This window comes from Thermobia domestica, chromosome 4 (assembly GCF_964235325.1).
Source record: "Thermobia domestica chromosome 4, izTheDome1.hap1.1, whole genome shotgun sequence".
Classification (NCBI taxonomy): Eukaryota; Metazoa; Arthropoda; class Insecta; order Zygentoma; family Lepismatidae; genus Thermobia; species Thermobia domestica.
Genome location: NC_137457.1, coordinates 328696507 through 328716845, shown reverse-complemented (window position 1 = coordinate 328716845; position 20339 = coordinate 328696507). Strand labels below are relative to the sequence as shown.

Here is a 20339-nt window from a genome sequence, read left to right as displayed (position 1 = left end):
ACCGCCTCTAACCAATGTATATGTACATCGACAAAACACTTTTGACCCTTCGTACAATTCCAATTATTTTTAACCTACGACTTTAAGATTAGATTATTTTCCACTTTTTTAACAACATCTGGTGGTACCTGACAACACAGGTAAAAAGAAGTTATTTTTCCATTAATTCAGCATTAATGAACATTATAAAAAATTTGTTTTTTCATTTAGTGTTGCCAAGGCACAGGTTTTCTTTAGTGTATTTATCATACAAATATTCATAATTCAAAACCATCTTAATTAATCAGTCATCTATGTTTATGTTTGATTCACAAGTCGTATGGTCTCGGCATAGTTCTAAAGAATTTTTTGAGTTGATTTTAGTTTAGCGTCCCTTTCAGCAGCGAGGCTATATGAGACGTGGACCTACTGATTAACGTGGAATCCGAACCACATGAGCTCCCGCCGGGAATCGAACCCGGGTCTCCCACGCCAAAGGCGCGTACGCTAACCGCTTAGCCACGGAGGAGCTCATAGTTCTAAAGAAGCTGATGTGATTCAACCTAATGTGCTTCAGCACAACATTCAGGTGGTTGATCAAGCTCCCTACCCTATGATCATTGGCTGTTTCCGTAAATCAACAGACAACTGAAAGGAACGCGCTTTTCCACGCAAAAAGGAAATCAAGCGCAACGCGATGGCTATTCTAACAACATTTCCCGAGGAAGGGTTCCGGGCCTGATTCTAGCAGTGGAAAGAACGCTGGATTCAACATGTGGAAGCAGAAGAAAACTATTTTAAAGCGGACGAATACAGGTGACTGCACTCATTTTTCATTTTCATTTATTTATTTTTTGAAGGCGGAGGGGAAGGGGGGAACCATGGATGTATATTTATCAGAATAGACCTTGTAACCTCCCTATATATTATTGTTCTTTCATAATATTCACCGTCTACTTACTTGAAGATTTGATTTATCCGAGATTTTGGCATAGAAAACTTGAGGAAGACTCGAATGAATCGAATCATTATCAAAGGTCTGGGAGCTCTCATAATAGGCAGAGGAGACGATTCTTCGACCATCTTTAACATTTCAAACATTTGCAGAATAACAGACACCCACAGGAAGAACACCATACTCGCATCAAATTGGCACCAGTGGTCTTTCAAATACGGAACTTCACCCTATGAATAGAAACAACAATCATATTATCAAGAAACAGAAACTTCCATATAATATATTTTTGATCGTATAATCTGGAAACCTACATGTTCTTTTTACTTATCAAAAAATATAATAAACTTTGTAAGAAACAGAGAAATGGAGAACTAGGAAAAGGTCTACCAATAAAATCTAATGCTTCTTTCCTACAAATTTAATGGCTTACCTTACCTATTTCCAAGACAAAAACCCCCGTTACTTCAATATGACATATATTGGTAGATAAATTGTGCTAACTAGCTAGAACCGTATAATTTTATAATTAATTCAAATATTCAAGAAATTTAGTAGGTTCTATATACAAGGTATGACACAAGGAGAAACGTCCCGAATTTATATTTCATAAACGGAAGCAATTACAATACATTGGTTAGTGGGCACCCCTCTTCTCTGTCTGCATGAACTTTGGACTCGCCCCACTCTGGCAGATCCGAGGGAGATGTCATTCTGTGAACACGTGTAACCGTGCTGTCCAGGAAAGAAAGAAAGAAAGAAAGAAAAAAGAATGAAGGTAGAACAAAGCAGGGGCGGATCCAGGACGGACTTCTGGGGGAGCGGGTGGGTTGTAATACTGCTACTTAGAGCTACTTTTAAGAGCGTCAAAAAATAAACTATATATTTTATTTATATATAAAATAAAAAAGTTTCCTCTTCTGGGGGTGGCAATCGCCCCCCTTCCCCTGGATCCGCCCCTGGAACAAAGGAATAGCTGGTGAAAACCTCGATGTGAAACTTAAAAAGTAGCCAGCTGAAACATTCCTAATGTTGACTGACGCATACGGTAATAATTGTATGTCCAAAGTACAACTTCAGTGGTATAAACATTTCTCAGAGGGGGAGGAAATGTGTTGATTTTTTTTTTTTTTTTTTTTTTTTTTTTTTTTTTTTTTTTTTTTTTTTTTTTTTTTTTTACAGGCCACAGTCACAAACATTAACCAAGTACACGAGGTAATCAGAAGTTACCGAAGATTCAGTGTACGCGCAGTATGGTTGAACTAGTAAACTTGACAGAGAATCCGTCCGGCGGGATATCATAGATGAATTAAACATGAGAAAAGTCTGTTAAGGTTGTACAGAGAGATCTTTATACAGCTACATCCAGATATAGCTTGAAAGACCAATTATTCTGGGATCTTTAATAATTAACAAGAAAATGGGAAGTAGCTTCACGGTTTTCACTTAGTAAAACTTAACACAACTTTGGGAAAAGGTCACATGGCCGGTCGTGGGGCTTGAACCTGGAACCCCGCGAGTACAAGGCAAAAACACTAATAACCATTAGCCTACACTCATTCGGTAAACTTAATCGTTATAAGAGAACTGAGGAAAGTAAAACAAGCGAGGGAAGTAAAAGAAATTAGAACATTATCTGGGTTCTTGTTACCCAATTCACAAGTTTCCTTTTACCACAAACAGTTTCTTTGTCTATCATTTGCTTCTACCAGTGGCGTACGCAAAGGAAAGGTTCAGGATTTTAACCCCAAATTTTCAACACAAGAAAACACTTTTACCATATAAAGATACGTATACAAAAATCGTACATGATCTAAAACGATCTGAACGTGGGAGCTTGAAGCCCCATTGATGAAATTCTGTATATACAGAGTGTTTCAAAAAGAATGAACTGATTTTAAAAGTCCATATGTAATGATAAGGACATACTACAAAAATGGGATAAATTGCAAAATACTCACAAAATCTTCAAGTTTTAGCTATGCTATTACAAACACTCTAAGTGTCCACCACCAGCATCACGAATAACATCTAGACGATAGCTAAATTCGTCATAAACTTAACACAATGTGTCTGCATTTACAGCAGTTATGGCGGCAGCGCATCCTCTCTCTTTAAACTCACGATAACAACGACGAATGTTTTTGGGTGCAGGCTGATCAATGCCAAAACGCCGACGAAAAGCACGCTGGGCCGAAATCACTGACTCAGTCAGTCTCTGCAAACTACAGCACATAAAACGCCTTCTGTTGTGCGGACGCCATCTTACTTTTGACTAACTCCAGACTGAGAAGACGCATTGACTGACATCTAACTGCGATTTTCTGAAACCTTAGGGCACACCTATTCAAATAACACTCATTTCCTTGAGGGCACATTCCATGTTGTAATTATTACCGTCCCAAATCAGGTCATTCTTTTTGAAATACGGTGTACATATTAACTAAGAAGTGGGTACTGAAATCAAACTACATTTCAATTGTAGAATATATATATATATAACCTACTGGTTTCCACGATCATTTTTTCGAAGTCAGGATCATATATAATTTTATTATATATATAGGGAGTTTCAAAATAACATCGACAACGTTTGGGAGGTGATTCCTGACACCAAGGTAAAACAAAAAGTATAGATCAACGTGGGTACACAAATGCTTTCTTTTGGAGTTATAGGCTGCCGAAAATATGAAAAAATGAACTTCAAAGGTCCATAGCTGCAAAACTATGAGACCTACCGTAGTCGGGTCAAGACTTCACTTAGAAACTAATACGTGACCTATCCAAAAATACATGTTTCAGAATCCTAAGGTACTCACGAAGCAATTTTTATGGAGGTAGTTTGTAAGTACAAGTTAAATTATATGCCCGTAGGCAAACTCCCTCTATAAAAATTGTTGCGTGAATACCTTAGGGTTCTGAAACATGTATTTTTGGATAGCGCATGTAACTTCAAAGGAACCATTTATGCACCCAGGTGGTCTACATTTTTTGTCTTATCTTGGTGCCAGGAATCACCTCCCAAAGGTTGTCGGTGTTGTTTTGAAACACCCTTTATATATATTTAATCAAGTAATCTACAGCATATATAGTTTACTATAAAACTGAATACTTACAAGAAGATATACACTTCTATGAACTCACCTTCAGAATGCCACGAATATGCATTTTGGCAATCATTTCCGCAGTGAAGAGAAACGTAATTACAAGATCACAGCAGAAAGTTACGTACTGTAGACTTGGATATCTTTCGAAGGTCTTTGGAGTGTTTAGACTCACAGATACTAAGCTCAGAAGAGCACAGAATCTCATAAACCGTCGAACCCATAGCTGAAAATTAAATACACTAGCTAAAATACCATCAAAATTATCTCAATGACTATAGCTTTGAAAATTTGACTTTAAATCTTTATGGCAATATATCTATAATGAATAAAATGCTAAAAGAAAGATATTTCCCAGAAAGGGAAGAAAACAATGTTTTGGAAAATTATATTATCTTCATTTGTGCTCTGAAAATATTATACTTTCAGTGGACTGGAAGACAATTCTTTAAGTCTTTCTGATTATTAGTACATTTGGAACAGCTTATGAATTAGAATAACTGTCACTGTAAAACCATTTACATGTTAAGATCACTTTTACCATACTCCCTGCAAATAATTATAATACATTTTTATGAACATAATAGTTAGGAGATACATATAATTATATATGAAATGAATTTTCCTCTTTTAGTTTAACGACCCATATATCAGTATTTTTGTTAAAGTTTTGCGTAGCAAAGTTCTACATTAATCTAATTTGCACAGCTTCTTCTTTCTCTAAACCTTTTTTCCAATTAGTTGGACCGGCTTTTCAGATCCACCTGTTTCTATCTTGTGTCATATCTACTGTGACACCACATTTCATATAGTTTTTCACACAATCTTCCCATTTCTTCTTTGGTCGGACTCCCGCTCGTTTCCAGTTCAGTCCTATGCCATCCACTCGGTGAGCTACGTATTCCAAAGATCTTCTTACATGCCCAAATTATCTCAGCCTACTTCCTTGCACATTTTCTACTACTGGTTTCATTTTTACTTTTATCAGGATTACGTCATGCTTAATTTTTTCCTTCCGTCACTCTACACATTCACCACAGCATCTTCATCTCTGCAATACGCATCTTCTGTTCCTCTCTCTTCTTTGTCGTCCAACATTCCTCTCCGTATAATGTGGCAGGTTTTACTACTGTTTTGTAAACTTTTTCTTTAAGGTTGGTGTAAAGGGACAAGCTTTGTCGATAGATGTCACTACGGTCTTCTACCTCGCTCATTTATTTTTTTTTTACCTTTAACGAAAATTTACAATTTCTCTTACAAATTTCAACCTGGAGATTTCAAATTTTTAGAGAAGGAACTTCACAACCTATCGAAGGGAACAATCTGTGCCGATTTTTTATTTAGAATGTTCTTAATTGTTGAAACAGTTCCATTGTTAAAGGTTTGGATATCCATCTCAACAATGAAGAAAATTCTAAATAAAAAAATCGGCACAGATTGTTGCCTTCAATAGGATATGAAGTTTCTTCTCTAAAAATTTGAAGTCTGTAGGTTGAAACTTGTAAGAGAAATCGTTAATTTTCGTGAAAGGTAAAAAATACATGAGAGAGATACGAAGACTATAATGACATGTATCGCCGACTAGTCCCTTGTCCCTTTAAACCAACCCTCCCGATTCTCTCCATTTTCTCCAATCGCTGCTAATTCTGTTGTTTATATCTTATTCTATTCCTGCATTTTCTTGTGCTATTGACCTAGGTACTTGAATTTCACCGTCATTACCAGCTTTTCTTTCTCGAGTCACATTCCTGTACCTTCAATTACACTTTTGCTGAATGGGCACTGTACATATTCTGGCTTTGTTATAGTAAAACTAGAACTCCAATGCTCCTCCCGAGGTATATAATCTGCAGTTCAGCCTTGGTTTCACTATCAGCACGATGTCGTCTACAAATAGCATATTCCAAGGTGCTAAATCTTGGATAGCCTTTGTAAGCTCGTCCATCTTAACTGTAAAAAAGTATGGTCTAAGACTAGATCCCTGATGAAGTCGCACTTTCACTATGAACTTTCCTGCTATTCCATACTCCTGTCCTACATCCATCATACATATCTTGGGCTATACAAATGTATGTGTTTGGAACATACTTTTTCTTCAGTACTCATCAAATAAGATCCCATGGCATCTATCATACGCTTTCTCTTGAATACCATACGATTCGATGAATACCATATGAAAGTCCTTCTGGTATTCTCTGTACTTTTCTATTAGCATCCTACGTCCAAATAACACATTTATTATCAACTAGCAGCGTTCACCCCGCTTCGCTGCGGTCACCCCGGAACGCAATAAACGTTGTTACTTAGATAATTTTTACTTTTTCGCTTTCAAGTGATATGATAAAAACCATAGAAGATTGCAGTAAATGTTAACATTATATCGCCTGTCATTTATGTTAACCCGCCCCGCTTCGCTGCGGTCACCCCGGAACGCAATAAACTTTGTTACTTAGATAATTTTTACTTTTTCGCTTTCAAATTGCAGTAAATGTTAACATTATAGCGCCTGTCATTTATGTTAACCCGCCGAGTCACATGGTCATGCGGGTTGCATATAAATACGTTTATTTTTACCTATGATGAACTAATAACAAAGGATTTGTACGTATGGACACTTGAATGGTCAATTATCTCAAGACACTGGTAATTAAAAATTAAAGTGATATGATAAAAACCATCTAGGGTCCAAATCCTAACAACCCCCCAAAAATGAAAGAAATTGGTTCAGCCGTATTAGCGTGATGAGTTCACAAAGGATTTGTGCGTTCTCTTTTATATATATAGATCGCTCTGACATGAAACAAAATTGGGCCTCTGTTATTTCGGTCTCTTCCCTCAAACTTGCTTCTATCACTCTTTCCCAGAGCTTCATTACATGACTCTTAATTTTTATTACCTTGTAGTTGCCATATTCTTGCACATATCCTTTCTTATTAAAAACCAGTACAACGTAGCAGCTTCTCCATTTCTTTGGTATATATCTTGTTGACAATATCCCATTAAAAAGTCGAGTAAACCACCGCATTTCTTCTTTACCTAAAATTTTAAGTGCTTCGATAGGGATATTATCCGGTTCTGGAGCTTTACCACTTTTCATCTTTTTCATTGCATTTTCCACCTCTACTATAGCAACAGGCCGAACAAATCCCTGATTCACAGCTAGATTTTCCCAAGTTACCTTCGGTTTTTCTTCAATAACAAGTACCTGAAATCTTCCTTCCATCTCTTCATCTCCTCTTCACTTGTCAGAACATCGTTATTTTCATCCTTGATTAACGCACAGGCGAAATACCTTTCTTACCTTCGAAAGCTTCTAATATATATATATTTCAGATTGTTGTACAACTCTTCATAAATTTTCCCATTTGCTACAATAACTCCCCTCTTGGCGTTCTTCTTTGCATCCATGTAAACCTTCAGGTCTTGTTGATTGCTAGAGTTCTACATTTTTTTTGCATCTCTTTCACAATTACTTGTACGTCTTTATTCCACCATTACGCTTCTTTGTCAATGAGGCCTCTTTCACTTGTTTCTCCTACAACTTTTCTTGCTGTTTCACTGAGTGCTACCGATACTCTGGTCCATTCTTTTTCCACCTGCACCTCTTCTTCCGCCATTTGCAGTACTTGCGATGTGGTCATTTCCTTTTGAATATTTTCAGGACTTGTTGCATCTGGTTTCCGCCACTTCGTTCAAACAGGAACTTTTTCCTTGATCGGCTACTATTACGCGGTTTTCCTCCATTAGATCACATCTGGCATTACTTTGAAGTCCTTTGCATGATAAAGGTTTTCTCTTCCATAAGATGTCGATTTGACGGGTAACACTTCGCTCTTTTCAATCCGGAATGGCGAAATGCGATACATATCCTGAAAGAGCCAGTGCTAATTACGAGGCGTATGGATTCACAGCGTCTGTTAGCAATCGGTTCGGGAGTTCTGGGCCTGTAAATCCATATATATATATATATATATAACGTTTAGACATTTCCTTGATCTCTCTTTCTGCTAACCTTACGTAATATACTACGCAGAAATCATATAGTCTATAAAGGACAAGAACCAAGGGAACAATAGCATTCAAACAGACAACAAGACTGAAGTTGGTTTAAATTGAAGGATTGTTATTGAAGGTACATTGGAAGCATTTACAGAGAACAATCGATGTGCAAATCGAGAAACAGAGCATGAGAAACTCAGAAAGTTTGCTCACAGTGTGCACACCTGACAAAAGCTAACTCATTACTCTTGGAACACGTGTCACTGTCGATTGAGTCAAAACAGTAATTGTGAGGGGAAATCCATGTTTCTGACAAGTTAATCCACTACCCTATTACTATAAGGAAACGCATAGAGCTCCGTCAAACTTGGCTTCAATTTTATTAACGACCACCATTGATCGTGAAAAGGCTAAAACAATTCTAACTTACCTTATTAACCCATTCTATGTCAGCGCTTTCATTGAGCGACTCCTCTGGTCCATAGTCGGCTAGGACTGGCTCTCCCTTCAAGCTCTGCTTTCGTCCCAACATCATGGTGACTACAGTGTTCACATTGCTACGTGAAATATACTCGTTAACATTCAAACATATCTAAAAGTTACTTTTTCCGTTAATTTAATTTCATAGTTTATGGATATGGACTTTTAGAAGACAATATAATCTCAGAAGAAAAGTATTTCACGTTCGAATCAACATATCTGTATGAAACTTTATTTATAGGATCATTGCGTCTCTTTGAATGTGCTGATGAGTCATAAGACTTTGCAAATGTTCACCAGATGGCACTGTAGCGGTTATTACTAGCTGAATGCAGTGCAGATTTCTTAACTATAAATGCAAGAGCTGTCAATATAGTGCTCAAACCAATATGAAAAAGTACAAAACGCACAGTTAAGTAAAATACGTTAGTCACATTCCATTAATTGTACACTCTTTAGTAGCAGTGCTGAACGCCAAGCCACATCGAAGACACTTTCGAAATTACCCACAGATTTCCAATATCGTAAACAGCGTTTTGCCATTGCTTTATATACTTCCGCAGATAGCTGATTATAAAAAACAGAATGCAATTTAATGATAAAGTATTTATCGAGGATAGTACTCACATCTGTCACTTGTATTGTATTCAGCTTCTAATGATCACTACACTTGACATTTATTGAATGTTTATAGAGTCTTGCAGAAAAATGGTACCCCATCAGCACATTCAGGGCTGCGTAATGGTTCTATAAATAAAGTCTCATACACATATGTTTGTTCGAATCCAAACACTTTCTTTATTAGTAATATTTGTATTCACCGAACGCAAATCACTAGGCGAAACTCCTTAGTTAGAGTTGGTAATACTGAGTTGCACTATTAGTAGAAATACCCCCACCCCTCCCGACAAAAGATGGTATAGTAAATTAGTGCAAAAGAAGTTACTTAAAGATACTTAATTGCAAAACCTTGTGTAAATATAGGCATTAGGACTTTACAACAACATAAAAATGGAAAATCAAACAACACGTTAACATATTAAACATACGTTTATGATTACTATTCCAATAATGACTGTATTACTCAGTTTACTTTTATTATTATAAGATTAATTGAATCATATTTATATAGGACTATTCGCTTTACAATTAAAAGAACCAGGAGAATTCTAATATTTATTCTTCCAGTTTTAAAAGATTATGTAATTTTGAATTCCATTAGACACATTATGAAATACTACTGTAACTAATGAAAGTGTAATTTAAATGTAGGAACACTTGGTTGCAAATATACTAATTACCTGTACTGAATATATAGAGAAAGGACCAGTGAGGTAATATTCAAAAATATATTAACGAAACTAATAGATATTAAATTCAGTGGAAAAAAAAAAGAATAAAAATCAATTATAGAGTCCGAAATATATAGTTAACTAATAAAAGATTTTCTGACGGCGCTTTTTTTTAAAAAAAATAAGAAATACGGGCTTATATGGAATTAGTTTTTCCAATACGTATTTATAAGCCGCCAGAGATATACTTAAATAAAACCTGTAACTATGTAAGGCAACTTCAAAACAATATATATCGAAAGCTGAGAAATGGATTCCTAACATGTAGATACAAAATAAGATACGTTAATATAGGTCTAGGAACATTTAATTTCAGAAATGCATAATATGATTTTAGTAAAACATGTTTGCAACATCAACTTTACTTTCGAGAAATCGACAAGACGTTTTTTTTAAAAACATCCTATGCATGCCCAAACTATCGTTTTTAAATGTGTCAGAACTGATTGTGAAGCTCTTAGCCTACAGACTCTAAACATATAATACGGCAATTAGGAGGGCTGATTATTTTTTTTTTTCTGCTAAATTAGTTTTGGCATGGAAGTTCTTCATGAATGAACACGACATGCAAATAGTTGTTTTTCGCTGATTGCCAAATTCATACTGGCTTTGAGAAAATGTCCTCGAAGAAAACAAAAGGAAAAAAAAAAAGCTTTGTCCTATTTCTAATGCTATAAATGCTATTTTTCATTGTTTACAATGAGAATTCACCCGCCAAATGCTTTTCCAATGTTAAGTCTACGGGCATCCCGTTTTTCGGTGATTATTCCTGAATGGTATGTCCAATCGGGACCACACTCAGCGCGCGCTCTGGAATCACTATGTCAAACTTAATTAAGAAAAGTTCAGGCAATCTGGGAGGAGTATTTGGACAAACGAACGCTGAAGTCGTGTAAAAAGGAGCTTCCCTCCAATTCTTCTATTAACACAATATGTAGAATTATATGGAAATGTTCAAATAACTTAAAAAGTCCGACTACTCTTAAACTATTCCTGATACACAAAAACTAAACACGTATTTCAATTCAGCTTCCAACTTTCCGCAAGAATCGTAATAGTAACTTACACCTTTAATATGTCCCATGAAACTTCCATCGACACAGCTGCAGTAACATATTTGTTGTTTGAATTGAACTATCGTGTCAGTTCTTTTCTTTCTTTAAAAAACTTCGTAGACCCGAAACACACAATGAAATTTTACGGTCCGAAGCTCTTAATCCATACTATAGAGAACCCACCAGAAGATACTTTCTGAAGTTTCTTACCAAGTGCAGAGGGAAAATGCAGTCCCTTTTTTGGTGTTAATGTTATCAACCACCGGTCATCCTGTTTTACACCTTTAAGAAAAATGCCAAATACGAGGGTTAGTCAAAAATTATCCTCAATGTAGCTGTAACTTTTCTTACATTGTTCATCCTGACCTGTGTCCTTGTTTGCTTTATTGTTATGCTGTTGTGGTCATGTTATAGAAGATTAATCCTAGTCCCTCTTTTTGTTCCAGATAAATCATGGTCGCTCCATTAGAACTTAACACCAAAGAGGAACAACAGGAAGTGATCCGTTTTTTTTTTTTTTTTTTTTTTTTTTTTTTTTTTTTTGTCGGAAAGTGTATCAGGGGGCCGCAATCCAACAGAAACTGTCGGCACAATACGGGAACAGTGCTTTACCGCAACGGAGTCTATACGAATGGATTGTAAAAATTGTGGTCATAGATGGCTGTCCGGCTCCTTCGTGCATAACACTTGTGAGACTATTTATGAATTTTTCAATCCATTCGTAGACACTCCGATGCGGCAAGACACTGTTCCCGTATTGTGCCGAAAGTCTCTCATGGATTGCGGCCCCTGATATACCTTCCGACTACAAAAAACCGGATCACTGCTCGTTGCTCCTCTTTTGGTGTAAACTTCTAATGGAGTGGCCATGATCTACCTGCAACAAAAGGAAGACAAAGGGACGAATTAGATCAAACTTTCCAAGCATGATCACAACAGCATAACAATAAAATAATCGAGGACACAGGTCAGTATCAACAATGTAAGAAAAATTATGGCTACATTGTAGATAATTTTTGATTTGCCCTCGTACATGCATCGAAAAAGCCTTGACATGTGACTTGTGGTAACATTGCTGCGAGCTGGATCAACTTCTGCTTCGTTCCGATTCTCGGACCCGTGTTGCCACACATTTCTCTTTTATCTACATGTTTGGAATCTATTTCTGAAAGTTTGCCACCTATTTTTAAAAAACTTTTTGTGCTGAAACAGTAATTGTTAAACACCTCCGACGGTTCTTCTCATTAACGAAGAAACTCAAATTAATATAACTAGAAAGAGTGGAGAGAAAGAGAGATAGAGAGGTGCTGTGAATGAAAGTAAATTGGCATTTTATCTAAATGCAACGGACATGCTATAAAACATTATAATATACGAATAATAAATTATCCAGCATACCAAATTATTTTTATAAGAGCCATAAATTAAAAACAAGTGCATTATTTATTTAATATAAAAAAAAAGAAAAGGCAAGTCTTCTAAATTCCAATACTTTAATAATATTTTTTTAAAATATGCAGATGTTTAGGAAGAGAATTTCAGAGTTGGCAGTTTAAGAAAAACACATGCCTTACAATTAGACATAAGTGCATTTACGGTAATTACGTCAAATACACTACAATTAGATTACGTTAACTAAAAGTCTTATTCACCTTTCGTGAGTATTTTTAAGCATAGGCCATTAAAAATGTCTTCAGCGAAGTAATAGTTTAGTAGAACATAAAATTTATCAAAACAATGCAAAACAACGCACCTGGATGATCATCTTAAAACGGTTATGAATAAATGTCTTTTGCATGTTAATTTTTTGCTAAGTTAAACACTTAACATCTTAAGAGTTGAAGAGACTGACATACTAAAAAATAATACAATTTTTATTTTGCTTGTATTTCATAAGTGAAAGGACATAATGAAATGCAACTTACCACAATCATAGATAATGTTATTCTACAACAGAAAATATGAACCTTAAGAATTTTTATTGTTGCCGGAATAATATTTTCCCCAAAATCTAAGTTCAGACAGCGACTAGAGGAACGAACTTAACTGCATTTGATTATATATCATGTTCTTTTGGAATCCTGTGAACTACTTTTTAAATAACAGTGTTATTTAGTTTGTAATAAACAAAATAGTTTTAACATACAGTTATTAAAATTAAATAATAATGTTACTCCCAACTGAAATCGAACCCAAGACCCCGTGAACCAAAGACGCACGCGCTAGCCACTACACAAACGGAGATATCTCATCACTTACATCATCTACATGAGGCAATACCTATATACTTGATAACATGTAAATATTTCACACTTTTCTGAAACAATTGAACGAGGTATTATTCATGGGATATTCTTAGCAAGACTAAGCGAGAAGTTACATTTGTCAAACCAGCACGGGTAAAATAAAGTAGTTTTTATAACAAATTCGTTTCGAAGGGACTTTGGCTTTTACAATTCTCAAACTTGTACACCATTTCTGCTTTTGGAGCTACATGAAAAGTCGAGTTGATCGAAACAATTCACGAAGCATCGCCGTTCTGAAATTAAATACTCTTTATAAATTGGAAGCATGTTGACCGGAAATTTCCAAGCATGGTGCACCATATTGAGCTCTGCATCGACACTAATAGAATGTATTTGAAACTATGGCAAGTGTAGTTCTAATTTCCTTACGCTACTTTCATTATTATTGAAGTCGTTTAAAAATATTGATCCAAAACAACTAAAAGTTAATAACAAATCACTTAGCGAAACGAGTGAAATTTAAATGTTCAATTAATTACCTTTAGGTAAAAAGCCATATCGATTCAGAATATGGCGTAAAATCTACGTATATACGAGGCGTATCCAACAAGTAAGTTTCCCACGCGTCCCATAGCTAGGAAACCGTGTTGCGCGAAGTGACTGCGTGCACGTGAGAAAGTAAGGTCCCAGCAAGGAGCATGCGCCACCGGAACTTCCCTAGTGCTCTTAGTAGCGTCGTGGCAGTGGTTGAGATGGACGTTCCTATTCCAGCTCCCGCCGCATGTGAAGTGCGAGTACTGATAAAGTTTTTGAATGCACAAGGCATAGCGACGATTAGAATGCATCGTCAGCTGTGTTAGGTCTATGGGCCTAACGTCATGAGCAAGCAGATAATGCCCGCCAAACAACAGGTCTCCTGCAGCAGTTTGGCTGGGACATTTTGGATCGTCCACCGTATAGCCCGGACCTCGCTCCGAGCAATTACCATCTGTTCTTACACCTCAAGAGATTCCTGTCAGGTCAGCATTTTCAGAATGACGGAGAGGCGGGAGCTGGAATAGGGACGCCCATCTTCAACCACTGTCACGACGCTAGAGAGAGCATAGGGAAGTTCTACTGGCTCACGCGACTTGTTAGGATTTTACTCTCTCACGTGCACGCAGTTGCTTCGCGCAACATACGGTTTCCTAGCTATGGGACGCGTGGGAAACTTACTTTCTGAATGCGCCTCAATGACCTCACTGATCATATAACAGAGTATCTACTTGAGTTCAGTTGGATATTTCCAGTGTCCTGCTAGAAAAATTTCTACGAGCAACTGAAAAGAGAGAGAGAGAGAGACATACGACTGTATGCTGTGATATTTAACTGCCTGTAAAACATGTTGAAAAAGCAAAGTTTTTTCAATATTCTAATAGAAAGAATGCATAAAAACTAGTAGGTCAAAATCAAAAGAAGCATAAATAAAAAAAATAAAAGTGTTTTCTTAACGTTCTTTCTTAGAGAATACCTGTCGTAAGCTACACTCGCTTATTTTCTTGTTTTGACTTCCACTCAACCCTTCCTCTTAAGCTAATCTCTCTCTCACCTGGTTCATCGTATTACGTACATTTGGACTTTTTCCTTATATTTCTATTACATTTAGTACAGAAAACACTGTTAAGTAGAGGACAGTTCTTTCTGATGAGTTTCTGACAGCCCATTGTTCTGGAAATATTCACATATTATTATCTAGATGGGCAGAACCAGCATTATAATATACAATCCGCTGGGAAATGAAACTATCTTCGTACAAGTTTTTTATAAGACATTGCTATATTATAAACACACCTTGTATTATAAATACTATCTATTTTTTTTCTCGAAATAGTTAGTTTTTCAGTAGTTGGCCAATTAGCAGAATCGCTATCTGCATCCAGATGATGAAGCTGCCATCTTGGAAAGTAGTCTCAAAAGGAATTATTACCGGTACATTTCTCCAGTATTATACAATAATTTTAAATATATTTCTCAGTATCTTCAGTGTCGATATTAATCTCCAGTAATTTCAGTAAACACCCAGTATAAGGGACATGTTAAAATGAACTGTGACATCTATGATTCTCATCCGAAAATGTGAAGAAGCTGTCGACGGTCAATAATGGGCATTGTGATCATCGTTATCTGGAAGCCATGACCAAACCGAAAACGGCGCTTAATCCTCTCAGCAGGGCCGGATTAAGGACAGCTTAGGGAAGCTATAGCCCCGAGCTCAAAGGTGGGCAGGGGCTTCCATTCTGATGAAAATCTCAACTGGCTATCTAAAAAGAATCATGAAGATTCAATCATCATCACAAAATAAAATATGACCACAAATATGGAATCCCTTAACTTTCCTACCGTACTTTCACAGAAATGTATTAGGCCAAGTCAGCAGAGGCCACGTATTTTTTCTAGCCCCGGGCCTCCAAATAAGTTAATACAGACCTGCCTCTCAGATGGATTAATCCAATCCTGCCTCTCAAATAAGTATCTCTAATTTAGAGATCGTTCACGGTTATAAACTTTCCAACCTACATATTAATCACAGGTATAAGAGTTAGGCTTCAGAAAACTCTCTTGACACGAAAATTGCCACTCTCTGCTTCGTCTTTCCTAGTCACAATTATCAGCCTCATTTCTCTTTAACCTCATGCCATCTCGACTCTGAACATCAAATTTTAAAATAATAAGTGAGAACAAGGTTGGTTATCGTAAGGTTTCTAATCCTGGCGAATGTACACAAAACTTGCTTTACATATTAAAATACGCGAAGGGTATCTTACTGACTTCAAGGTTGAACCTTGAATCTGGGCATAACCTATGCATTTCCTGAAAGGGTTTGTCGAGAAGTTCCGAAACAAGTTTCAATTCCTTGCCCGGAAGTGACCTCACTGCTTGAGGGTTGGAAATATATGGAACAACTTGATCTATATGTCCTATATATTAAAGTGCTTCGCATGACTAGTAGATTAAGAATATAATATGCACTACTTAATTATATCCTATAGTAATGAACAAAACCAAAAAACATTATTATTTCACTATAAATATTCTATATTAGTGGACCTATAAAGTTGAGAAAAGCATATCCATAATATCTAGTCAACAGTAAGTCATTTGGTATCACAACTAATGTGACTCATTGTTATGGCTAGATGTGATAAATTCGGTATACGTATTTCAAATTCTATATATTTCCCACGATTTCACCTATATACGTTGTCAGATAAGTACGTTCATGATATATTCGTCAACTCCTCATATGGACGAGTTGTTTGATAGTTCACACGATACAAAAGCATTCAACAGATTTTGAATTACTAATTAGTGAAAACTAGTCATTGTGGTAATTTGAGCTCATTTACTCCATTCAAACAGCTCTTTCTTTGTAGCTATATAAACCCGTTTGGTCACCCTTCAGGCTTTAAGTCCTCTAGCCATGTCAAGCCCCGGGTAATAAGAGAGAAGAAGGTTCCGGCTGGGCGTTGCCGGAGCTTAACTTTAGTTTCTGGCTATGTATGAGAGTCATGTAACTCACACGTCACGGTCCTGGCAAGATGGTGATGCCAGAATTTGGCCCTTGCTTTTAAGGCATGAAGGCCACGTAACTCATACTGTCACACGATATAGGATATTTATAGTGAAATAATCATTTTTGGGGTTTATTACCTTGATATAGGATATAATTGGGTAGTGCATATTATATTCTTAATCTACTAGTTATGCAGATCACTTTGACCAGGTCAAGTTGTTCTATATATTTCCAACCCTGAAGGGATGGGGTCACTTCCAGACAAGGAATTGAAACCTGTTTTGGAACTTGCTCGACAAGCTTTCAGAAAATATGTAGATTATCCCCAGATTCAAGGTTTAACTTTGGGAGCATTCCTAGAGCGTTTCTATTTCAACTGTACCCCTTCTGGCGATACGATCGATGTGTGTTTTCCTGTACCTCCCTCGAAAGAGGAGGGACAAGTCGCTGCGGCCGATATCTTTCAATTGTTGGATTCGGAAGCGTTGCCACAATGAATTATTTCACAGACTTAGCTGTGTACTATCTTGTTAGTCATTCTAAGTAGCCTACGATCTTCACTTGTCAAGACCAAACGATTGAATGACAAATTAGCAACACAGTGGAGGTCATTCACTTCTTTTCTGTAAGCAAAGGGAGGGTTTCCTCCGTCAGAGTGTGGCGAAGGTGAGGTCGAAGTATATTTCGAATATTTTCCGAGGGCACAGATGAGATAGACAGGCTCTAGTTAGTGCGCTTCTAAAGACTCCATAAAACTAACGCATATCTACATAACTTCTAATAACTCTAATACACTCTCATTGATTACACAAATAATAAGCATTTACCACCTTCAGCAATCGATCAGTTTTTCTTCCCATTTGGTCGGTTTCCTATGAGCTCTAGCCAATAGAACAATTACATTTTAAAATCATCCAAGTTTCTCAGTACCTGTATGTTACAAAAGGTAAAAGTTTATTTTATTTATTGTGCTTTTAAATTTTGATTTAAGTATGCCAGTTTAGGCTTGATTTAGAATAAATACGCTATAAAGGTAAAGATTCAGTATGATCTTATCTAGTGCATGAACATGAAAAGATGATGAAAAAGATCTACCCTAGAAGGAATGATAGAATGGACAGTCGAAATAAAATATAGTTGCACTATTAAAGAATATTTTAAGAGTGCAAACTTAGGGTGCAAAATAGTGGGACATTAAGCATGATACCATGAACTAACACGAATAGACTGGCAACTCAGAGATATACAATTATTTGTAAACTGAAACTAAACAAAAGTGGCATGCACAGGAACACATGAAGCACGATCATGCAAAATTAGCACATATATAAACATACTACATGCAGAAATACTCATGGGTAATAGTTTCAAAAAGTTTAAGAAATGCATTCATTTTAGGATTTAGATTTCTGGACTCTCGGCATCGATGGCCATTTACGCCCGTCACGAAAGAGGGTTGACATCCCTCGGCGAGCATACTATCCGGGGAAAGGGAAGGAGGGAAGCGGCCTGGGACCTATAAGTTAGGTACCACACTGGCATTTGCCTGGTGTGAATGAGGAAAACCTCATTCAGGATGGCTGGTCTAAAAATGCTGTTTTTACACTTTTTCGACCGAGTGCCCCCACCGAGATACATTTATTTTATAGAACAATGTACAAAAAAGGAACGTATCTCAAAATATTTTTTCTGGATCTACTTTAGCTGGTTTGTCGACAAACTGATGAAAATTATGCTGACATAAATTTCCATTTGTTTTGTCACCATTTCTCAAGCCACGTTTTTATCTCTGATAAGGATTTCATAAGAAAAATATAAAACTGATATTCGTATGCTACTCACTGACCTCCTCTGCATAGTGACCTTATCATGTTTACTACTCACACTATCTGCACGCTTAGACAAGAAAGATGCGAAGTTATGAGGAAAGAACATCTCTCATATATTGATCATGAAGTTTGTGAAACCTGATTAGGTTTAAAGATAAGCACAGTTAAAATTAATAGAAATATCCTGATTCTACAGGGTGGGGCAAATAAAAGTGTCCCGGAGAACCGAGTTCCAGGGTACAAAGAAACACAGCAAAGGAAAGGAAATAGTTCGCTAACATGCTTATAGCAGATGTTGTAAATTACCTCCATTCATCTCTTGAATGACCTCATGAATGAAAATGACCACAATTTCAGATGTTCGGACACGTCTCTGGATTTTATTTTTGCCTTGTTCAAAGCAGATCCTGTCTGACGCCATTTTCAGACTAATCGTTGCATTACACTCTTTGCCGGCACTTTGACACTATGAAATTCATGAGCAAACAACTGACCACACTCTTTCCACGAATTCGTTTTAACGTAGCTTTCCACAACGAACACCCTCTGCTGCACTGTGAATATCATCTTCACCTATGCAGTGCTCCACTCACACTGACAAAGCCCGCATTAAGATCTGAACCGGTGGTGTGCGTACCCGTAGTGTGGTTCCATGCATACATTCATGTCCAATCGGATCCACTCGTCCGGGCCATTTTTATTTGCCCCACCCTATATAAGGATAAAACGGTAACTCAGGTTTCAACTTATTACACTGTGCCCCTAAGGATAATTTAGAAGGGCATTACATCCCTGTCATACGAATACTGTTTCAAATAGTACACTGATTTACGGATCTTAAGCAATTATTGACTTTTTGAAGCTACCTCGTATACAAAAACTCTACATAGAATTGAAACAAAGAAGAGAAATGCATGCCGTATGCACAAAGTAACAAATACAGACAAAGAGATAGTGAAGAAGAAAGGAAGAAAGATGAAGGCACAAAATATAAAATTAGTATATTATTCAAGATCTCCCAAGGAAAAAATGTGGTTACTTAAAAGGAGAAATGTACATAGTTTAATTCTTCATTAACATTTTTTTTTTTTTTAACATGTACGGTATAAATACAAATTTAATACAATCCTAGATGAGTTATAAACCCAAGAATGAGTGGTGTACGGTTAATTTGTTTATAACTGACAACATAAGATTTTGGGAAATCAAATTCCATTGAAATATGAAACAATAAAATGAGTCATACGAACAAAGTTAAAATTCGCTGTTTATGTAAACTTCAACAAGGATTTTTCTTAATTATAAAGTTGGAATTAGTTATAGATTAATGTATGTCGTAGGTAGTACACAAGTAACGTTGCGCTTTCATAGAGTTATTTTGCAGCCGAATTTCATGATATTTCAACGAATTCATAAAATATAACGAACGAATTCATAAAATACAATGAACGAATTCATAAAATACAATGAACGAATTCATAATATATAATGGACGAATTAAAAATATAATGAACGAATTCATAAAATCTAATGATCGAATTCATAAAATATTTTATTTTTACCTTCGTTTCTGTTTATTTATGGGTTAAAATAAGAATGCTTAAGAAAAAATAAAGCCTTACTCCAAATAATTAAAAAAAAAAAAAGATTACTCACGTATTAAAAAAATCGATATTATTTGTTTCAATATCGTTCGCACAAATCCAAAAATATTTCAATCGCTATACACATATATTTCAAAAGTGTTTAAACCTTATGAAGATTTTTGGATAAAATTCTGGATCCAG

General features: G+C 36.3%; 1 protein-coding gene across 5 annotated transcripts in view; it reads right to left on the bottom strand.

Moving 5' to 3' along the window:
• The window catches only part of na (sodium leak channel non-selective protein na), a 151033-nt gene that overhangs the window by 109570 nt on the left and 21124 nt on the right, over positions 1-20339 (bottom strand). For 4 of the 5 annotated variants that reach the window (XM_081756863.1, XM_081756858.1, XM_081756860.1 and 1 more), the window contains 3 exons: positions 8468-8594; positions 4079-4264; positions 941-1164 (listed from right to left, as the gene is read on the bottom strand). In XM_081756863.1, coding sequence (XP_081612989.1) covers positions 941-1164; positions 4079-4264; positions 8468-8572 — 515 coding nt within the window. In that variant the 5' untranslated portion in view covers positions 8573-8594. Of the gene's footprint in view, positions 1-940; positions 1165-4078; positions 4265-8467; positions 8595-13709; positions 15373-20339 lie in introns of those variants that run through there. The other variant, XM_081756862.1, reaches the window with a different exon arrangement.